At 34.5% G+C, this 23,587-nt stretch overlaps 3 protein-coding genes and 4 pseudogenes across 4 annotated transcripts in view; 1 reads left to right on the top strand and 6 right to left on the bottom strand.

Annotated features, from left to right (window-relative positions):
- The first annotated feature begins 1,686 nt into the window (after positions 1–1,686).
- LOC110425221 (agamous-like MADS-box protein AGL80 pseudogene) lies at positions 1,687–2,421 on the top strand (annotated as a pseudogene).
- Positions 2,422–4,713: 2,292 nt separating this feature from the next.
- On the bottom strand, positions 4,714–5,922 carry LOC110425480 (F-box protein At2g39490-like). The gene is given in 3 exon segments (XM_089785107.1): positions 4,714–5,057; positions 5,060–5,616; positions 5,805–5,922. Coding segments are annotated over 2 exon segments (897 nt in total). The 5' UTR covers positions 5,613–5,616; positions 5,805–5,922.
- Positions 5,923–7,789: 1,867 nt separating this feature from the next.
- LOC110425479 (F-box protein At2g39490-like) lies at positions 7,790–9,437 on the bottom strand. Its single transcript, XM_089785106.1, has 3 exons — positions 8,481–9,437; positions 8,176–8,340; positions 7,790–8,011 (listed from the first exon to the last, which is right to left on the bottom strand). The coding sequence occupies exons 1-3, from the start codon at positions 9,435–9,437 to the stop codon at positions 7,790–7,792; spliced, it is 1,344 nt and encodes a 447-aa protein (XP_089641232.1).
- A 1,382-nt stretch (positions 9,438–10,819) lies between these two features.
- LOC110425478 (F-box protein At2g39490-like) lies at positions 10,820–12,285 on the bottom strand (annotated as a pseudogene).
- A 2,953-nt stretch (positions 12,286–15,238) lies between these two features.
- On the bottom strand, positions 15,239–17,224 carry LOC110425591 (F-box protein At2g39490-like; annotated as a pseudogene).
- A 964-nt stretch (positions 17,225–18,188) lies between these two features.
- LOC110425397 (F-box protein At2g39490-like) lies at positions 18,189–20,515 on the bottom strand. Its single transcript, XM_089785089.1, is given in 5 exon segments — positions 18,189–19,155; positions 19,251–19,424; positions 19,514–19,980; positions 19,983–20,302; positions 20,390–20,515. Coding segments are annotated over 5 exon segments (1,257 nt in total). The 5' UTR covers positions 20,485–20,515; the 3' UTR covers positions 18,189–18,954.
- A 1,569-nt stretch (positions 20,516–22,084) lies between these two features.
- Positions 22,085–23,587, bottom strand: part of LOC110425327 (F-box protein At2g39490-like) — a 2,105-nt pseudogene continuing 602 nt past the window's right edge. The window contains exons 2-4 of the transcript XR_016351803.1: positions 23,133–23,587; positions 22,872–23,024; positions 22,085–22,571 (exon numbers count right to left, since the gene is read on the bottom strand). The exon at positions 23,133–23,587 is cut by the window's right edge and continues 428 nt beyond it. The product of XR_016351803.1 is annotated as an F-box protein At2g39490-like (transcript). The remainder of the gene's footprint in view (positions 22,572–22,871; positions 23,025–23,132) is intronic.

Raw genomic sequence — 23,587 nt, 5'->3', positions numbered from 1 at the left:
TAACTAAAAACGGATAAAAATAACGAAAAAACCTAACAGGTAATAAATATTACAAAATGTGGAAAAATCTTTACTATGAGATACTTTTATTTTTGTCAACCCATCAGTCCTAAGTTGACCATTCCAATTCTTTTTTTTCTATTACTAAAAGTCTAGCCTAGTTAAATTTCCCTTTAATTTGTTAATCAAATTTTGGCTTTTTTGTTTTTTGAAATTTTTTTATGAGATTTTTTAAAAAATAATATTGGATAAACAACATATTAATTTGGATTCACTTTTTTGAAGTTTGGGAAAATATGAAAATTAGAAAAATTATTAACTCAAAGTTTTTGGTTCAGCAATGGAAAACAAATCAAAATAAAATTAAAAGAAATATCTCAATTTAAAAGTCTACTATAACAAAAACCTTGTCTGCCTACACAATGCATACACAAAAATAAAATGTTGGTGTAAATTAAGAAAGAGCAAAATACAAAAATCTAAACACCCATCCTCTAACCATTTTAACAAAATAATACACCACCTTGCATTCCTTAATATTCACCTTACATTCCTTATTAATATATTAGACTAATTAAGTTACAAAAATTGTAATTGGAATATGCTACGCACTATTTATGTATCTTTCATTGTTTCAAAATTACAAAGTTTTTTAACCCTTTTTTCTGAAAAAAACCAAACGTTTTGTACATTTCAAACATACTTTTTACTTTGTGAAATTAAAAAGAAAAATTTATTTAAATGGGGATAAAAAGAAAACTCACTAAAAAAGTATTATCTATTAATTAATTTTTATCTAATGTTATATATTAATAATCTAACTTTCCGTTATACGTGCTGTAGATGAGGTATCTAAATTTGATGGAATGGACTAATCTTGTTTAATCTAATGACGGAACTCTAACTTAACTCTTTGATACTAGTTACATTCCATAACGGACTATGGGATCAAAATTTTCTGAGCGCCACATACACACATATCAAATTAAAACACGAATGATTTCTCCTTAAATCATCCTATTGATAAGGAACAATTAAACATTTGTCTGCATATGTAATTTCTATATGAACAAGAGCATTTTGTTACACTATGGGATTGACATCATAGATCTTCTTGTCCTTTCTTAATTATCACACTTAAATGTGTGATCTGTAATTACCAAAATTAGCAATAAAAAAAAACAAAATACCAAATGTGTATGAATGGATGAATAAAACCAAAAAACATTTTATGATTCATGCTAGATCCTATCATGGAAACAAGAATCATCATGTCTTACGTTAAGAGAAGCCAGCCCAATTCCAACCAACTTCTCAAATTGAATTTTGTATGTAACATTACAGCTTTGATATCCTTAGACCAAGATCTTTTCATATCCTTTACAGCTATAATTGCATTGTTTTGAGCAAATTTTCACTCCCTCCACAAAGATATTTTGTCAATGTTTGCATCAATCCACTTCAAATAAAAGACTATAATGGGATTTTTGGATGAAAGAATAGGGGTGCCCTGATAGTTTTTCCTTTCCTATTAAGTCATCATTAATATGTGCAACAAGGACCAATACCACTATAATCTTGCGATAAGAACAATGGGATCCCTTTATCTCTATATATAGCATAGGCTGTTTGGGTAAAGAGTGCATAGAAAGCTTTCAATTCCAACTATTTGGTTTCTAGGCAGCCATGACACCAAGGAAGGAGAAGTTTTCCTACATCGTCGATGATTCTGCAAGGAAAGCTACCTTCAGGATAAGAAAGAAGGGTCTGTTGAAGAAGGCGAGTGAATTGAGTACGCTTTGCGGGATAGAAGCTTGTGTGATTATCTACAGTCCTTATGACACTCAACCTGTGGTTTGGCCATCCCCTGAGGGAGCCCAGAGTGTGCTTTCGGATTTTAAGAAGGTGCCTACGATGGATCAAAGCAAGAAGATGATGAACCAAGAGAGTTTCCTTAGGCAAAGGATTGAAATCGCCAACCAACAGCTCCAGAGACAGTCTAAGGACAATCGTGAGAAAGAGATCACACAAGTCATGTTCCAATGCCTGGCTGGACAAGGGTTGGAGAGTTTGAACATGAAGGATTTGAATGACCTCGGTAGGTTGCTCGAGCAAAACCTGGAGGATATTGACAAGAGGATTGATACGCTTACCAAGGCGTCTCATTCCCAAGGGTCTGTAGCAGCAGCATCAGCAACAATGGCAACACCAGAAGTGATGCTGAAGAGTGGAGAGAAGGTGCAAGCGGAGAGGCCAGAACGTGAGGCGAGCACGGAAACAGAGGATTGGGAACAGATGATTGACGAGCTGCTGCACTCACCAGAGGACGTGGGACTTGGTCTGGTGCTCCCATTTGGGGATAACAACCCCACTGTTTTTTTCCCTTAGGAAAAACAGCTATGCGTATCACAGTTTCAGCACCGTCTGTCTGCTTGTGTTATGTCTAGGGATGTTCTCATTGCATGTTTTTATCTTCTAGTTTAAGTTATTTACATTTTCTTTTCTTGTTCACAATCAGCCCTGGAATCTAATGTACCTAAATAAATTCCTTATGATTCAAATATTATGATTGTTATCACATATCATGAGTTCTATTGCTATAGACAACTTAATCATATTTGGGTGTCGGGTGTTGTTTCAATTTTGTTGTTTCTTAAGGTTTTTATTGTAGGGTGTTGTTTCTTTGCTGTATTGGGAATTGTTTCACTTCTCTCCTCATGGTGTGCTCTTGTAAGCTTTAACATGATCTCCTTCAGTTGATCAGATTTTGTATCAATCATTCATATTCAATAAAATTGTTTCTAATTCAGCAAAAAACAAAAAAGAAGAAGAAGAAGTCAGCCAAATCAACATGAAATGCAAGTCAATGATAGTAAACCTCTTCAGCTTTATTCTGGCATATAAGCACGAGCAATATGTTTATCAAAATCATTTTATCACATATCTTTCAGGTTATACAAGTTGTACTAACATGTATCAGATTGAAGCAATCAGTGAATCATGAATAAGAAATCTCCCACCTTCCTGATCCAAAAAGAAAATAATTAGTGTAATACGATACTTTTTAATTTTTTATGAAAAATAACTGTACGTATCTTGTAGAGACAGAGAATTCGTTAGTAACCGTTATTACCTTTTCGTTTTTTTATTTTTAGAAAGACAATCAAATTTTATTAAAATTTTAAGAGATTAGTTATTCAAATCATAACTAAAAACGATAAAAGTAACGGAAAAAATGACAAATAATAAATAATACAGAAGTATTGAAAAATCTTTAATACAAATACTTTTAACTAGTCAAACCATCAATCATAAAGTTTACTTCTTTTTATTTTCTATTACTAGTAGTCTAACCTAGTCAAATTCCCCTTTTGCTCATCAAATTTCAACTTTTTATTTTGAAATATTTTTATATGAATTTTTTTTTTTTTGTGAAATATTATCAGATCAACAACATATAGATTTGGATTCACTATAACTTGTCTACCTACACACTGCATATACAAAAACCTTGTATACCTCATCCGGATTATGTTCTGTATCTGAATTCTTCTTTCAAAATTAAGAGCATTTTCAAAAGAAAATACTGAAGATGTTAGTTGCCTATTAGAAGATATATATATATATATATATATGTGGTTTTGACTTTGAACTTATATAGGGTTGCTTTTCCAGGAGTACTAATTTATTTATCTCCTTTCATATTTGGTTAGGTAGCCAAGCGAGACATATATCTCTATTAAGATATGAAAACTGTTATATTCCCATTGTTTCAGTAATACAACTTCTTGCCAGAAAACCCTGGTCAGTAGCTTCAATTTCATTCTTTCGTAAGATATAAGAGAATTGTTGAATCCTGAAAGGGATGTCTCTAGTACTCTGCCTCTACTTGACAAAGAAATAAATCGTATGAGACAGTTAGAACTTCATATGATCATGATCAGGACAAATTTCGTGGAAATTTTTAACCTCTTCAAACTGGTATGCATCCCTCGTCCCTTCATTTTCCAGCTTAGGTGCTTCAACCAGACACCGCAAGCAAGCCCCCTTAAGACTTGGTGAAGATCTATGGCCTCATTCTGAATAAAGTTTTCAACCCCTTTCCAAGACAACTAATTTATCAAGCCCTCTAGCTCTTTTTATTTGTAAAGATTTTACGCTTTTGTTGATAAATTTTACATGCAAATGATTTCTGTTATTCTTGTCAGTAGCTTAAATTTCGTTCTTTTGTAAGATGGAAGAGAATTGAATCCTAAAAGGAATGGGTCTAGGACTCTACCTCTACTTGACCAGTCATGGGTGATCCATATAATTCTGATTGAATTAATGTAGTTGTTTGATAAATATAAAACTTTTTCAGCATACATAATGGTTACACATGGTTGAAACCTTAATCTTAGCTTGCATGACTTGGTTCTTTTGGCACCTTTTCATGGCACTTATTCTACATGGTTTTCAATTAGGTCCGGCTCTGCATTTGTTTTTTTTAATAAGCAATTATAAAAGGAAGCTAGAAAAATGAACTTACAAGCTAATGTGAAACAAGTCATAAGCTATAACCATGTCCAAAAATCAAAATGTTTTCCTGAACAAACTCAATAATTCAAGAAAAATAGAAACCATGTCCTTATGAGTTCAAAGTTACAAAACTGAATTTTGCTTTCTTCTTCTTGGCAATGAAATTAAGCATAAGTGAAACCGTTTGAGTTTAATTTAAAGTTTCATATGAACAGGATCAACACAATTCCAGCTTCTTCTGTATAATCCATAATAGTAAGGAGTATAAGAGGAAGGCTCTTTAAAGTCCCATGTCCAATGTGTTAGAGGGCCTTGTCTGAAATCAAGCATGGCATCTTCCAAGTATAATCCACGATGATGCATACGTGAAAGCCACGAGCGATAAGAATTACAATTACAGAACACATTAAACAGAAAAGACACTAATCTGCCTCGATATTGGAAGGACTTTAAACAAGAGCCTCCAAAACAGAGATATTCTAATTGTGGGCAATCCATGACAGTTAATTTTTGAAGCCTAGCAGCATTTTCTATATCTAATTACACTTTGCAAGAGTCAAACTCTCAAGAAATGGTAAATATGACACCAAAGAAGTAAGCGCCTTGCTAGAAAGGCAGCATACTGATATTAGATACGGAGCTTTTATTTTGAACTGCTGACCAGTAGGCAATGGGGAATTTATCTCCAATATCTTCTCATATTTGTAAGGAAATGGCCATCTATCACGCTTTGGAAGATTCAACGGTAACAACCAATCAAATGACTTTGACAGTTCTTGTTCCCCAGCGAGGAAATTAAGATGAAGTGTATTATTGGGTGCAATAGCAGCAAAGAGGGTTCTACCATGGCCAAAGTTAAACTGGAAGCCCCACTTATTTGTTGGTGGATGAAGGTCAGCTAAATCATTAAGAAGGCTCAATATGGTAACTACAGCATCTTCAATGGTACCATATAGTACACAAGCCTTTTTCCAAACATCTTTCCATCGAGTAGAAAGAAAAGTGGTTTGGACAGCAGATTCAAAAGGGAGGAAGGTAATGATGTGGCAGAGGATCTCATACGGGAAACAACTGATGAAATCTTTAGGATCCATATTCCTGTAGGAAAACAAGATTTATCTCACAGGGAATTCAAGAAAAATAGTCTGATCCTATCAAATAGTAAAAGCCAAAAAAAAGATAGAGCAGGTATTTTCTTGTGCTATCATAAGAGAATAATTGGCAAGGAGTAAAATTGGTCTGATAGTGTCAACATACAAAAACAACATTCAGAAGAAAATACTAACAGTTGTTCCTTTGGCTGTCATCTGGATCATGTTCTGTCTCTGGATTCTTCTTCTTCATCATACTCTTTTTTCCCATCTTTTCTTCAGCTTTCAGAGGTTTGCAAAATTAATAGTATTTTCAAAAGAAAATACTGGAGATGTTAGTTACCTATTCAAAGATATATATGGGGTTTGACTTTGACCTTTCCAGGAAAGAACTCAACAAATAAAGTCTAAATAGGGTTGCATCTTCCATTAGACTTAGAATGCAAGTAATGTGGATTGACTTTGTTGTCACAAAGTCATTTTCCCATATAATAATTTAATTATCTCTTTTCACATTTGTTTAGGTAGCTAAGCTAGACATATATCTCTATAAAGATAAGAAAACTGTTACATTCCCATTTTTATGCAATAATACAATTTATTACAAGAAAACTTTTGTCAGTAGCTTAAATTTCATTCTTCTGTAAGCATGGTAGAGAATTGAATCCTGAAAGGAAAGTCTCTGGTACTCTGCCTCTACTTCACCTATCATTGGAGATTCATATAATTTTGATTGAATCAATGTAATTTAAGTCGTAAGTTTGTTTCCAAATCAAATTTTCTGTTCTCACCTACTAACCCAATTTTTTACACCTGAATTTAATCTCTTTATTCTTTCCTTTTTCCTCAGGTTTTTGGAGTACGAGAACTGACTATCATGCCATTCCAAAGTCTTAAATTATGCAAGTCGAAGACTTTTGGTGGCATAAAAACTCTAACTTTGGTTGTCTGAGTTCCAGTACATTTGCATCTTTAGCTGTTCAAAAAGCAATTGGCAGCACAAACACAAACTATTATTGTGAAAAATAATGGACGGACATTCCCATTCCCTTTGAGCCAATGATAGGGTGCTGCCAGAATTGGAGTAAACAAGAAGTTTGATTAGGAATTTCCGCATGAAATTGATCATATATATTACAAAGGATAAGAAAGGTGTTATATTCCCTTATCAGATATATTATAATCTAGTGCCAGAAAAAATCTTGTCAGTATAGCTTACCGGAGATTCCAAAGGGGGGAAGGTGATGAATAATGATGCTAGGCAAAGAAGTTCCCACTGGCAAAATAATTTGAAGACTGAATGCTATAATCTGAAAAAATTAATTGAATATACCCTGAGAACCTATCTGCATAATGCAAGAAGAATGAGCCATGAGTACCCTTAAGTTTTATTAATTATATTTCTTGAAGAAGATTGGACCAATTGACAAGAAATTGCTGCAGCCCGTTATTATGTTCCAGGATTAATTATAATGCAAGTAAATTGAGTTTGGTCAGAGAGACAAAAGTTTTCAAACGAAATCCCCATTAAACCATGGCTGTTTTGGTAAGTGGAGGGGAACTTCAGGGATTAGCACATTACTGTGTGATTCATTTGTTAATACATATAGAGTTCTGTTTGCATTTAATTTATCCTAACATCAAATCCTTCAATAGTACTGTATATACTTACAACAAAAATGATAAGAGATACAATATTTGAGCTGGGAAGGCTTACTTTCCTACTCCATGAATCATACCATTTCATAATGCTCAGAAGGTTGAAAGAAGGTTGAAACTTTAATCTTAGCTTGTTTCTTTTTGCACATTTTCCTGACAATTATTCTGCATGTTTTTCAATCAGCTCCTGCAGATTTTGTTCTACACTTTTTTTTAGTTAGCAGTCGTAAAAGGAAATTAGAAATATGAACTTAGAACCTAATAGGACCCAAGTTACCAAACTAACTATGTCCAAAATGCAAAACCTTTTCCTAGACAAACTCAATAATCCAATAAAAATTATATCTTCAAAGATACAGAAAAATGTTATTTTGCCTTCTTCGTGGCAATGAAATTAAACATAAATGAAAACTTATTGAGATTAATTCAAGAGTTCATATGAACAGGACTTGTAAGGATACTTCCCTTCCTTCTCCAGGTTGAACACCTTTGCCAGACACCTCGAACAAGCTTAGGCACCTTCACCAGACACCTCGAATGACTCCCGTATACTTTTGATTTGATATAATTAGTGGACTTCCTAGAAATAAAGTTCTCAACCGCCTTGCAAACAGATTCTCTTTCGTCTCATCTGTACATCCTTCTACTTTGACAAACTTGAGATTATAGAGTTTATAATCAGGAAAATTGATTATGGCTGAGAATCTTTCAGTGCTAGGCAAGTTATAGCATTTAGGATCAATCTGCAAGTTAAGAGAATTGGAGAGTATCAAATTTGCGTATTAATCGATGCATTGTTGCGAGTTCTATCATTGAAGTCATTTAATTGCTCATCAAACAAAAGTGAAATCCATGCTAGCATTGCACTAGTGCCAATTTTTCATATCAAGAAAATGGGAAAACTTACAATCACATATAGTCTTTCCAAGTTAGGACAGAGCTTCAGAAAGCAAAGTAGGGCATTGATATTTTCTCTCTCCATTGAACAATCAATCCACCAAAGCTCTTTGAACAGCAACAAACGAAAGCCAAGGTCTGTACTTGAAGAGGGCAACTTCTTGCAAAATGATTTCTAAATAAAAAAAAGAACAGAAGAAAATAAGTTTAGACAATAAAACTGATCAATGATTAATCAGTTATGAGAGGATACTTGTACAGACGCATGAAACTGAAATTTTCTTTACTGAGTTTAGATAAATTACTGAAACATGCCTTGAAAAGCCATCTGCACATTGTTAGAGATTCAGCACGACCTACGCCATTCAGAATTAATTTGACGCATTGAAACAAGGTGGTGCCACCACAATTGCAGATTTTGTAGAATCCATTAGCACCAGCACTGCTAGGCATTTCAAAGTCCCATGTCCATCGTGTTAGAGGGCCTTGTCTGAAATCAAGCATGACATCTTCCAATTGGAATCCACAGTGACAAAAATGTTCATTCGACAAGTGATAAGAATTAAATTTGCAGGAAGGTTTAAACCGTAAAGACACTAATCTGCCTTGATATTGGAAAGACTTTAAGCAGCTGGAACCTCCAAAACAGAAATATTCTAATTGTGGGCAATCCAAGACAGTTAATTTTTGAAGCCTAGCAGCGTTTTCTATATCTAAAGATTTTACTCCATTACACTTTGCAATAGTCAAACTCTCAAGAAATGGTAAATACGACACCAGAGAAGTAAGCACCTTCCTGAAAAGGAGGCATACTGATGTTAGATACAGAGCTTTTATTTTGAACTGCTGCAATGGGAGATTTAGCTCCAACAGCTTATCATGTTTGTAGGGAAATGGCCATTTGTCATGTGCAGGAAGATTCAACGGTAACAACCAATCAAATGACCTCGATAATCCTTGTTCCCCAGCAGAGAAATCCAGATGAAGTGCATCATTAGGCGCAATGGCAGCAAAGAGGGCTCTACCTTGTCCAATGTTAAACTGGAATCCCCTCTTGCTTCTTGGTGGACGAAGTTCAGCAAAATCATTAAGAAGGCTAAATACATTAACAACAGCATTTTCTATACCTCCATATACAAAAGCCTTTTTCCAAAGATCTTTCCATCGAGTAGAAAGAAGAGTGGTTTGGACAGCTGATTCAAGAGGGAGGAAGGTAATGATGTGGTAAAGGATCTCATCTGGAAAACAAATGATTAAATCTTTAGAATCCATATTCCTGTTACAAAAAAAAACAAGATTTATGTCACAGGGACTTCAAAGAAACTAATCTGATCCCATCAAATAGTAAAAATTTATCTCACAAGGATTTCAAAGAAAGTAGTCTGATCCCATCATGTTCTGTCTCTGGATTCTTCTTTCCCATCTTTTCTTCAGCTTTCATAGGCTTGCAAGATATAGGGTTGCCTCTTCCAAGTGACAAGTAATTGTCACTAAAAGGTTCTGCCTTACAAACGAAATATGTCTTCTTGGATTCTCTAATAATCATTGTTATTTAATATAAAAGTAAAGGATATACCCCAAGAGAATCATATATAAAAAACAAAACCTCAAAAGCAATTCAAGTGCTTTGCTTCCAAAGATTGAAAGCTTCGAAGTTTTTTAGGTCTCCTCACTTATATACGGATGTGTTCATGGACTTGACTATGGTTAACCAAAAATATGGCATCTTTAAGAATCTCTTTACGAACAGAGTTCAAGTCGACATGGTTTCATGATTAATATTTTATTTGAAATTTCTTGTAATCCAATATTATTATTGAGTGTCTTAAATTACTTAAAAATTTTATATACTTACTAATTGCAACAATGTTTATCAACACATTACAATTGAACTTTACAGAGAAAAAAACTACCAATAAAGTTCCTTTCATTATAATCTTTACTAACTAGTCTTTTCCCCATTTCATATCCATCATGACTTCATAAATAAATAATTTTTATTGTCACATCCAACCAATATAATATCAATTCATGATTTTATTATTGCAAGACTTTAAAAAATAATTCTCTTTAAAAACACTTATATATACAATATTAATATAAATAATATAACTTTAAAACACTTTAGAAAGCACACTGATCAAAATTTATTAAGTTAGACAATCTTATGAAAATCGTTTCAATATCTTTTTCAATAGAAATTGGTGAATCATTTATTGGCATCGAATATAATTTATTTAACATGTATACAACCCAACACATTAGGGCATAATCTTTAAATTCAAGATCACATGTTGGTAACATTATAAATATTGAATAAAATATATTTACATTCCTAACCAGATGTAATTTCTGATTGATTAAGCCAAAGTCTTCTTTCCTGAGAGAATTCAATAACACTCATCTTTAATTGGCAAAGCTTCTTTCTCTTTATATGTTTTCATGAAAAATAGTAGCATTCTAATCACAATTGCTTAACACAAAAAAATAATAATAAAACAATGTTTTTAATCGGTTGCAGTAATAAAGGCTATACAAGGGAAATTGGATTTAGACAAGTTTAATGGTATAATTGAACTCCTTACAAATCCATTGCTACAAACTTGAACTTATGTTTCCACTTCTTTTGCAAAGAAATTAATTATATGAGACAGTTAGAACTTCATATGAACATGATCGGGACATGTTTCATGCAAATTATGAACCTCTTTGAGCTTGTAAGGATTGCTCAGGTACTTTAACGAGCCGCCGCAAACGGGCCCCTTTTGACTTGGCGAAGAGCTGTGGGCTCATTTAAACTAAAGGTTCCAGCTGCTTTGCTAACAAAATCTCATCCTTCTCGTTTGCAAATCCTTCTAATTTGAGAGCTTGAGATGATCTTGTTTTTTGATTTCATTGAGTTTAACTGCGAACTTTTTTGTGCTTCAAATGTTATAGCTTTCAGGATCAATCTGCAAGTTTGAGGAAGAGTCTCAAAATTGTCAATTAATGGTAGCATTGCTGTGAGTTCCTACCATAACAATCATTCCATTGTTCACCAAGTAAAAATCTATTTATATCATGAAAATGGAATGACTTACAGTCACATGGAGTCTTTCCAGTCGAGGACAGAGTTTAAGAAAGACGAGTAGGGAATTAACATTGTCTGTGTCCATTGAACAATCAATCCACCACGGCTCTGTCAGCTCGGAGAGACTAATCACAGATTTTCTACTTAAATACGGAAACACCCCGGTGATCATTACCTGCAAGAAGAAAGAACATTATCGAAGTTAGGTACAATAGAACTGATCAAAGTTTGAGCCATGAGTGTTTACAAGTACAGAAGCCTGAAAAAATCTTTTTCAGAGTGGATAAATTGCTGTAACATACCTCAAAAGCCTATCTACACAGTGTTGATTTAACAAATTGAATGCCTTGGAAGACTGATATGAAGCTAAGATTATTGATTCTATCGTATGTAGAATAGGAACCTGTCGAGAGAGGGAGCCTGAAAGAAATATCTAATACCAGAGCAAAATTGAAGCACCAAAGACGCCAATCTGCACGCTAAGCAGGAACCCTGAATGCAGACAGATTCTAATTGAGGGCAGTCCAAGACAACTAATTTATGAAACCTTCTAACTTTGTTTATTCGTAAAGATTCTAATCCATTGCATTTTGCGATAGTCAGGCTTTTAAGAACTGGGCGATTCGACACCATAGATGAAACCGCCTCATTAGAAGGATAGCTTACTGATATTAGATACAAAAATTTTTCTTTCTTTATACCATTTATATTCCGAAGCGGCAAATGGTTAGGCCATGAAAGATTCAGATTCAAAAACTAAACAGATGGCCTCGAGGATTCTTGTTTACCCGCAGATAAATCTAGTTGAAGTGAATTATTAGGCGTAATAGCAGCTAAGAGGACCCTACCATGGCCAAGCTCAAATTTGAAACCCACTTATATCTTGGTGGATGGTGTATAGCAGCTCGATATAGAATTAACAGCATCTTCCATTGTTACAACATCATAGACCGAAGCCAACAGAGCCTCTTTCCAAAAGTCTTTCCACTGAGTAGAAAGAAATGTGGTTCGGACAGCTAATTGAAAACGGAGCAAGGAAACAATCTGGTGAAGGATATGTCGTCAGGTAAACGACTGATGAAAATCATTCGGATACAAATCAACCACATCCAAATCCCTGTTCAAATACAAGATTGATCTTAAAAGACTTCCAATTTTCCAATTGATCGTTTTGAATCAATAGTGAAAGTTGAGAAGAAAATAATACCAGTTCTTACCTTGCAGTATTACTTGGGTCATTATTATCTGGATCATGCCTCTGTTTCTTTTGATTATTCTTCTTGGACTTAAAAAGAAATGAAAACTTTTTTTTTTGTTAATATGATTTCTTTACATTTTATCTTTATTGTTTCTCAGATAATTTTCGTAACAAGAAGATAAGTGACAAACAATGATGCTTACAAAGTTGTTCATTGGATGAAGCCACTAATTAAATCAATAATTAGGATCCATATTCATGTTCAAAAACAGATTTTTAATCTGATAATGAATTAAAAGGAAAAAAAACAAATGGGTTATATATTTTAGCCCTTGGATGAATGGAAATTCAATCATCCAAAAACAATTAGTTTGATCCTAAATCCAATAGTAAAATTCAAAGAAAAATAGAATAGTAATTGCTTGATAGTGTTCCTTGTATTTTGTAATAAAAGAGAAAAATAATCAATGGCATTATATAAACAAATAAATGATAAAATAAATCTTTTGAAACAACAATGTATAACAACAAATTACGTATCAATTTCTTTTTCAATATAGACAACTAAAGAGTCTTTGATATAAACCAAATGCATAAATAAAAAATAGAACATAAAATATTATTTCATTTAAAAATTGATAATTATATGCAATGGTGAAGTTCATTATTGTATTATGTGTTAAATAATATATACTACAAAAATCATACCCCTTCAATCAAACAATCTTAAATAAGAATAAGTCATTGGAAAAAATTCATGTAAGACAGAAAGAAGGTAAATAAGCAATCATGGGAGTCTTCAAAATCTAAAACAAAGATGGATTTTACCCCTTTTGGCATTTGGCTAGATATTATAATTTCATGTTTGTTTGTTCCTCTTGGCAATAAGAGGTCTTGGTTAGAACACTGGTATACTTATTAGCACTAGTTAGAATGTAAGCCCCTCCCAAGATGAGCAGGAAACTACACATCTACACCCTAATAATCTCGAGATAGAGTAGCTCTATCAGTCCCGGGATCTTTTTGAGTTCTACATTAATTGTGACATCAAATCTTGTATTCTGAACAGTGACTTGGATCCTAACGATTATATCAATCGTTTGCCTGATGACATGAATCTACTGTCCAAACTGCTTTGGAAAAACATGTGGAGAAAGGCAATTGTATATGATGGAAACCATAGAAGATGCTGTTATTGCTATAGTGGGATTTGTAGATAAATTTTTTTCAACTCCACTAACCAAGAAATCCATGGGGCTCAATTGCTGTCAGTTACGCTTCACCTCGATTTCTCAGCAAGGAAAGAGGAATTTCTCATGACGTTTGATTGGTTATTTAGACTGAAACATAAGAAACAGCCCTCTTCCCAACCAGTAAACCTAATATCTTATTTGTATCTAAAATCAGTGAGCCATCTTTCCAGTGAGACAGTTTCTTCTATGCTGTCGAAGTTCCCATCTCTCGAAAGCTTGACCATTGCAGAATGCGATAGACTGTGGTCTTTACAAACAAGGGACGCTACTCAACTACGAAAATTAACTGTCTTCGATTGCCCACAGCTGGAATACCTAAGTTTTGAGAGCTCTTTCCGGTATCGAGGCAGATTTGTGCCCTTCGAGTTTGAAGTTTCCCACAAGGATTGGATAATATTTATCCTGGAAAATGCCATGTTTGATTTCAGACAAGGCTTTGGCTACGACTGCAGCAATATTACTCCTAGCTTTGAGTTAATCGTTCAAAGCTTGGGCTGGGTTAACATCTTTGACACTGTGTAGTTGGGCTTTTGGGGTATGCAGTATGCTGCAGTAACTTGTCCGCTCTTTAGAAAGAATTTTCAAGTTTGTGTACTCTAAACATTCATGACCCAACCTTTGACAAGTTCTATCGTACCTAGCCACTAGTCTTCTTTCTTTTTGAAATTTGCAGGCATTGATATACCGGATGTTATCCGATAAAAGGCATTTTCATCGTCTTGCCTGGCTGAAAGAGCTTTGGTGGATTGATTGTTCAATGGAAAAAGACAATGTTGATGTCTTACAATGCTTTGTGAAACATTGTTCTGCCTCGGAAAGACTTTATGTAACTGTCAAGTCTTTCCATGGTCATGATATATTGTTACTTTCCAACCTCTTCAATTTCACTGAATGATCGTCATGGTTGAACAACTCACAGCAATATATGCAACCATTAATGCAAACTCTTCATGACCTGCTGTCTGCTGATGAAAACTTGCAGATTGATCCTACAAGCTATACCATGACAAGCACACAAAAGTTCTCAGCTGGCCTTGGCACCATACGCGAAAAACTGATGGATTTCAAGCTCCTGCAATTAGAAGGATTTCCAAATAAGGAGGAAATTGCGTTTACAAGGCGGTTGATTCCTTTATTCAGAGAGAGACCAGTAATTATAACGAAGTCTTTGGATGGAACTTGTTTAGAGAATTCAAGAATCAAGGTTGTCCAGATCATGTCCACATGATCTTTTAAGTGCGACACGTTTTCACTTATGTTAACTTTCTTTGTTAAGAAAGAAGAAAACAAAGTTCAGTCTTCTATATATCTTTGAACTAGCAAAGCATTTCTTTTCTCTGTTTCTATTGGATACCATTTAAGTTTATCTGAAAAAATGTTCTGATTTTTGACAGAGTGTACGCTGTTTCATGAATTCATTTAGCTTTATTACAGTCTTAAGCTAACAGATTTTGTTCAATCTTTACATAAAACTAGCCTTTCAGATAATACTTCATTGCAGCTAACAAATAGAAAACAGAAATGCAGTCCTTAAGAGTTCAAAAATATCTGTTTAAAGATTCATGTGAACATGATCAGGACATATTTCATGAAAATCCTTAACAAATTTGAACCAGTATCGATATTTCCCTTGCTCCTCCAGATCTAGTACTTTCACCAGATATCGCGACCAAGTCCCATTCAACTTTGTTATGATTACTGGTCTTGCTTTGAATAAAGGTCTCAAACTCTTTGCAAAGAAAATCTCCTCGTTAGAATCTGCAAATCCTTCTAATCTGACAACCTTGAGATGATTGAGTTTGTTGATTCCACCCACTACACCTGAGAATTTTGTGCTTCTTTTAGGATCAATCTGCAAGTTTGATCAGAAGGTTAAGAAGATTGTTGAAGAGTATCAAACTGTGGTGAGAACTACAACTATATCATGAAAATCCAACAAGAATATGTCATGAAAATGGAAAGACATACAGTCACATAGAGTCTTTCCAAGTAAGGACAGAGTTTTAGAAACCAAAAGTAGGGCATTAGCATTGTCGCTCTCTGCTGAATAATCGATCCACCACAGCTCCTTTAGGTTGTAGAAATAATAGTCGGCGCATAAATAGGGTAATATCTCCCAGATCAATTCCTAAAATAAATGAAAAAATACAAAAAAAGTACAAAGAAATCTTTAAGTCATGAGCGAGTGAAAAAGCGGTTAAAGATATGGATGAATTGATAAATTACCAGCACATACCTCAAATATCCATCTACATAGTGTTAGTGATTTAACACTTTGTATGCTTTGAAGCATTGATTTAAGAACAGGTCTATCGATGCAGTTATGACGACGGCCTCGTCTGAAATCGAGCATGGCGTTTTCCAGGTGCAATCTGAAATCGAGCATGGCGTTTTCGTAGTGTTAGTGATTTAACACTTTGTATGCTTTGAAGCATTGATTTAAGAACAGGTCTATCGGTGCAGTTATGACGAGGGCCTCGTCTGAAATCGAGCATGGCGTTTTCCAGGTGCAATTCACACGTATATGTCTGGAAAATCCATGGCCTATATGCAAACTGAAAAGAAACTAATCTACCTCGAAATTGAACAGAGCGTAAATCAGGACCTTCACAATAAAGAGATTCCAGTTGCAGACAATCAAAGACGGTTAATTTTTGAAGCCTTCTAACACCTTGTACATCTAACGATTACAAACCATTGCATTTTGCAATGGTCAAGCTTTTGAGAAATGGGAAATTTGACACCATAGACGAAACTGCCTTGCTAGAAAGGTGGCATAGTGATATGAGATCAAGAGCCTTTATTTCTAAGGTATAGGAAGATGGCTGGTGTGTAGGCTGTGGAAGATATAGCCCTGAGAACCAATCAATTGGCCATGGAAATTCCTCTTCTCCTGCAGAGAAATCAAGGTGAAGCGTATTATTAGGTGCAATGGCAACTGAGAGGACTCTACCTTGGCCAAAGTCAAATTGGAACCCCCAGTTATTCCTTGGTCGATGGAGTTCAGGAAAAAGGTCCAAAAAGTTTGATACACTAATCACAGCATCTTCTAAGGTTGAATCTTGCACCAAATCCATCAGAGCCTTTTTCCAGATGCCTTTCCATCGGGTAGAAAGGAAAGTGGTTTGAACTGCAGACTGGCAAAGGATGTCATCAGGTAAACGACTGATGAAATCATTAGGATCCAAGTTCCTGTTGAGACTGAATTATAAAAATTATTGTATGATCATATCATGTATTAAATCTCAAGAGAAAATAAGACCATGATCCTTAATTAGTACTTAGCCTCCTCTTCCTGACGAAGGAGAAACGGAATATTGTGGCCCAGGATGCCATTAGATAAACTGTTGAAAGAACCACTAAGTAGACCCAAATTCCTGTTCAAATAACAAGAGTTGGAATTGATTTAACCATGTCAAAGGTCATTTACTGTTCAAATAACAAGGGTTAAAATTAATTTGATCATGTTAAAGGTAATTTAAAAAAACTTGGCAATTTTTGCTCCGTTATTAATGTCACGTTCGAACACAACAGACATTGCATACTTACAAAAACGAATCCATGTATGCCAACAATTTCATAATGAATCAAATGTAATATCTCAAGTCTGCAAATATAAAAATAATATAATTTTTTGAAAGATACAAAATGATCAACTAACTAACATCTCTTTACAAATTAAAACTAAATGCTTACATTAAGACTTATTGCTGACTTAATCCAAGCTCTCACCAAATAAGTCTAATTTCCCAAAAAAATGTAAAAATATCGAAATCTATAAAAATGATAAAGATTAAAGGAATGAGTACAACGATTGAAGGTTTTTATTTCAAAATATGCAAAAATAAAAATTTTCATGAGTTAATCATACCTTAACCTTTTTTTTCTTGAATAGATTTTCCCTTTTTCTGACTTTCTCTTCTTTAGGGTTAGTTTCTGCCAAATGCCTTACCTGTTTGTCTATAAGTATTAAACAGATGTTTTAAAAAATATAACTACTTTATTAGCCAAAAAGTCCTCCTTTTTATTCTTTCTTCATTAATAACCCAAGGATTATAATTACAATTATAAAAAGTTGAACTGATATTTTATTTATTTATTTATTTATTTTTATGTAGACTATAATTTAATAAATGCACTGACGGATAAAATGTTATGATTTCTTTTTTCTCAATTACACTTGTGAATAACTTCTATTCCTATAAAAAATTAGACAATTAATTTTACTTAATAAAATTATAAAATTATTCTTAAATGTGAACAAATAGATTAATTTTGAATTGACGGTATTGATCATTTTATTATAAAATCAACCGGCTAACTCAACTCTCTGTAAGAATATAAATTATCCACCTAGTGTTAATTAAGAAAACAGATATTCATACAATGCTAATTTTTTTTTTGAAGATTAAATATGTGGTGTATTTATATCAAAAGGGGAAACCTATTTACACAAAAGGAGAGGGAACCTGGTAAAATCAGACCAGGATCCTTCTCTGGAACTGACATACAAAAATTAATCAGTAAAAACTAAGTCCTGTACAAGAGATTTTGACAGCAAAAAAAATTTTACAGTAAAAAAATAGGCAAAAGACCACAACCAGGCCTAAAGCAAAAGGAGGAAGAGGGAAAAGTAAGAGAGGGGAACATCATACAGTGCTAATTAAGGGACAAAAAACCATAAGATGCCATATGAAAAATTAAAAGTCAACACAGCCTTCTTGCAATTTCTTTCTGCAAATAAATTATGGTTTGGTTCTGTCTTGCTTTCCTCTGTTTCCTCCTTGAATGCATCAAAGGTTGAAGATAATAAATAATAACCAAGATTAATGAGGTGCAACTCTGCTTCCAAGGTGCCAAAGGAAGAAGGAACTCATCTTGAAGAACTGGCTTAGATTGAAATGTTAAGAAAATTGCTATAATTTTTACTGGAATGTAATATGAATTAATAACTAGACAAAGCTTAAAATGAGGAATGTGAAAGCTATTCTATGGTGCTGCACAATTTGAAGAATTTGTTTCTACACCCAATTTTTCTGTTGCATCAAGCTTGGAATTGGAGTAAAGTAATTCGGAACTATTCATCTCCACAAGCTGCAATTATCCTCTAGAGGAAGCCATAATTCATAAAGGTTGTCCAACTGATAAGCCATGATCACCCTGCAGCCTTCTGCTGGTGGCACCTCAATCATTTCGGTGCCTGACTGAGGAGTCTTTGGCTGTCACCACCAGTTGAGCAGTATTCATTTGGTTCACTCTCATATGGTTTCACTTTACTTGTATCAGCTCCACTGAAGCTACCTCAACCAGCCGTCCTGCCAATAAAATTTCATCTTCCTGACCTAAGGAACCCTTCAGTTTAACCACATTGAGATGATCCAGAGTTGCAGTATTGGCAACTCGATTCGAGTACTCCTTCCAGAAACTACATTCTCCCTTGCTTGGACTGCAGTAATTAGCAGGATCCACCTGAAAATCACAAGAGTTGCACAAAACAACAGTTACCTTATGGAAATTGCAGAAACTCAAATGCTTTCAAGAAATTGGACTGATAAGAATCTTACATTTATGACTAGCTTCTCCAGAGAAGGGCAGATCTTTAGAATAGAAACCAAGGTAGCTATGCTGTGATTTTCCATTGAGCTGTCAATCCAACATAACTCCTTTAAGTTGTTGAAGAGAAAGTCTTTTCGCTCCCAGATGGCTCCAGCTGAAGATAGCCACTTTGAAATTGGTACCTGGAATAAGAAATTTGAAGGATCAACACATACAAAAGTCAGTACAATCTCAGAGTTGTTATTAAGAAATTGAAGCAAGTAATCAATACCTTAAAAACCCAGCCAGATATTGTAAGAGTCTTCACATTTTTGACAGCCAACAGAAGGGACAAAAGATTTTCACAAGCAAAGGGATTGTAGCCAGGACCATATCTGAAATCAAGAATGACATACTCCAACTGAGGAGAATATTTGAGCCAAAACCAAGGAAGTTGTCCCTGAAACACCAATTCCTTGAGGTTATATGCAAAAACATATACTTCATTCAGTTGTAAACAGTCCAAAATAACCAAGCTTCGAAGTGTTGAACCGGCTTCAATATAAAGTGATTGTAATCCTTTGCATTCAGAAATCTGCAAGCTTTCAAGAAACTGGAACTTTGAAACAACAGATGAAACTGTTTCCCTAGTCAGCTTGTTCACAGACTTTAGATGAAGGACTTTTATGCATGAAGACAGTTCAGAAATTGGGATTTGCGGATTGAGCTCTAGACTCCAGTCAAAATGGCAGAAAGTTCCTGTCCTCCAGCGCAGAAATTCAGATGAAGTTCCACCTTATCTTTGATGGTAGCTAGAATACTGCCTTGTCTGAAATGAAACCAGATTCTTCGATGACATGAAAGCTTGTCAAATGGATCAAGAAGCGACGTGATCACTCTTGGAACATCCTCTATTGTTCCTTGAAGTTCTATTGCTTTCCTCCACACATATCTCCAACGAGTTGACAGCAGGCTAGTCTGTACTGCACATCTGAAAGGAACTAAAGAAAGGATTTGGCACAGGAAATCATCTCTTAATCTGCTAATGAAATCATCATTCTTTTCCTCTAAAACAAGATTTCTGTCCAGAGAAAAGAAAATTCATACCATCATGATCTTAGCATCAAATAATGAAACTAGGGAAAAAGTAGAATCAATAGCTCCTTACTCTATTTGATTTAAAATTTCGTTGATCTCCTTGGGTTGGTTCTGCTTCTTGTTTCTGTTCTTCTTCTTTTTCTTCTTCCTAAGTTTATTTCCCATGATCAATTAAACTCAAAAGAAAATGTTGGTGGTTGTTAAAGTATGTTTCTTTTATTGCCATAGACTCTCATATTATATTGGACTGACCAAGGTTCTATAATTATTGAATTGGAAACTGTGAAGAACTTTCAGCCCTTTTGACAACCAAGAAAATTTAAGCCAAGAAAATGCCATCAAGGTTGGAATGTGACAACCAAGTTTTGGATGATTGAAACTATGAATCACCTCTGGCCTATACCCCAAATCCAAAAGGAAGAATAGGAAATAGAGAAGAATAAATGTACTGATGAATTGAGTAATGAATAATGTCTTAAAGTAAGCAATATGGGCATGTCTTTTGATGGTACATGCCCCATGCCGGCCACTTTTCTCCTATTTATGGCACTCCATTTTTCTCTCTCTCTTTTTCAAATAAGAATCAACCAAAGATGATGTATGCACAAAGTAATTTCTTAACTTGTTGGATCACTCTGTTTTCTTATCTGCCTGTCTTTTTCATATAGGAAGTCAAAGGAATTGCAGATTACCCTTAAAAGAATTATTTATAAGTATCAAGAGATGGGACATTTGTCCTAAACCCAGTAGGAATCAAACCCATTTCATTAAAACCTATGAACTTATAATCATTACTTTAGAAAATGAAAAATAATCTTGCCACCAATCTAGAAACCCAAAAAGGGCCCTCTTGAACTTGATTCAAAGTCAAACCAAAATCCTCTTTCACACTCAATGATACTATATGTGAATTGAACCATATCTTTTTCAATTTTGTTCACACATGGACAGCTAATTTTCATATACTAGGACACGGTTCAAAGTAAGTGCCAAGTCACATCAGTTCATGATTTTTGAATTTAGGAAAACAAGCAGGGAAAAGGATTACTGCAGCAGGATAGACATTAAAAGCTTTTAGAGCTTCTTTTTTAATTAATTACCAATATTCACAAGCTAAGTTGATCAGACTCATAAATTTTTTAAAGACCCTTTTTTGTCTGTTTCTGATGCTATTTGTTTTTGGTGCGAAAGAGAGAAGAACACAACAGTAAACATCAAGAAGAAAACAGGAAAAGTAAGACCCAACTGGCCAGATTCCAACCCGGATATCCAAATCCAAAGGCAAAAACCCAGGTACCCATTTGGCCTAGAAGGGAAGTTTTAATTGGAGTTTGCAGATTGAGCTCTAGCTGAGGTGAAAACCCCAGAAGTTTCTTGTCCTCCATTACAGAAAATTCAGATTAAGCTCCTCCTCATCTCAAATGGTAGCCAGAATGCTGCCTTGACTGAAATGAAACAGCATTTTTCCCTGAGATGAAAGCTCGAAAATGGATCAAGAACTAATTTGATTATGACTCTTGGAACATCCTCTGCTAATGAAATGGACAGTATATGGTAACAAGCATTGATACTGTATTTCTTTAAATAACAGCTCTATATCCCTCCCTTCATATCTCTAACTTAAGCTACTTAATATCTAGCAAAATGGGACATATAGTTAAATCCAAGTAAATTCACAGTTTCATTAATTTGAGTAGAATTTGAACCTTTAGCCTGCAATCAATTGCAATGAAGGAGATGAAAAATTTGAACTCACAATCATTGCTTTAAGAAAATAAAGATAACTTACCAAAACAATGCAAGCACTTCCCATCCAAGAACCAAAGGTACAATAACAAAAATCCTTTCAATACTCCAAGATACAAGATAGAGATTATGGTTTCTTTCTTCTGTTTTGGTAATGATTTATAGGTATAACAAGTGAAAACTTCTATCCTTTAGTGGTCCATGTGAGGATGTTTAGGACATAATTCATAATGATTTTCAACTCTTTTTTCAATCAATTCATATGGATCTCTCCCTTTCCTTAGCTGCTCATGTACTTTTATTAAGCGCCTCACAGTTCCATCCCACTTTATAATCAGTGGTTCTGCTTCCAATACCTTTTTCAATTGCTTTGCCAGATGACACTCCTCTTCCTCATTTTCAAATCCTTCAACCATGACAGCCATGAGATGCTCCAATTTCGTAGACCTCCGGACCATGATAGAAGACATCTTTATCTTTCCCATGTTATAGCTCTTAGGATCGATCTGCATCATTAATCAGCAAGTCATGAAGATTTTGTAAGGAGTATCAGAAACTAATACTACAAGATAAGTAATATTTTGGTGCAATATTTCTGTTATGAGTTCCATCATCACATCACAATTTGCTATAGTGCGGCGATTCAAGTTTTAGCTTGGAATTCCATAGCCAATATATGAAAAGTGAAGAAATTTCACTTGGTAACATTATCTAGAAGGTCAGAAACAAACTTTGCTAACATATATAAGTGATATTCATTCTAATATTTAACTGCTAATTGTATCATTAAATTTGCAAAAACTTACAGTGATATAGAGCCTAGTTAACGGTGGACAGAGTTTGAGAAAGGAGATTAAGGCATTACTATTGTATCTCTCCCGTGAATCATCAATCCACCACAAATCAGTTAGATTGCAGAGGCCTTGACCTAAAAGATATCGCTCTGGTAAGATCAATTCCTGAGTAACAAAAAAACAGAGGACTAGTTAAACCTTGGTGCAGCAATTTTGATCAAGGTTCTGGAAAGGATTACAGGATTCTGGAAAAAAAAATTATACCACTAGAACATACCTCAAAAACCATCTACATAATGTCAGAGTTTTGACCCCACTTATGCTTTGAAGGATGAATTTAAAGCCACGTACATTGATGCCATAGTAGCCAGGGCCTTGTCTAAAATCAAGCATGGCATCTTCCAGGTTCAAAGGTGAATAATAATTTGCAGGAGGGTACGGGGAGTAGAGTGGATCTTCATTGCAATCATTCTGATATTCTAAAGACACGACTCTTCCTCGACATTGGAAGGAATTTAAACTGAACTGTAAATTGAAATGCATCCTGGTAGACTCCAATTGCAAGCAATCTAAGACAGTTAATTTTTGAAGCTCTGAATTACTCTCAAGTTGTATAGATTGCAATCCATTGCATTTTGCTATTGTCAGACTTTCAAGAGATGGGATATTGGACAAGAGAAAAGAAACCATCTCTGAAGAAACATGACTAACTGATACAAGATAAAGAG

This window comes from Theobroma umbraticum, unplaced genomic scaffold (genome assembly GCF_002168275.2).
Source record: "Theobroma umbraticum cultivar Fairchild unplaced genomic scaffold, ASM216827v3 scaffold_81.0, whole genome shotgun sequence".
Taxonomy (NCBI): Eukaryota; Viridiplantae; Streptophyta; class Magnoliopsida; order Malvales; family Malvaceae; genus Theobroma; species Theobroma umbraticum.
The sequence above is the reverse complement of the archived record's forward strand: the minus strand, read 5'-3'. Positions and strand labels throughout refer to the sequence as shown.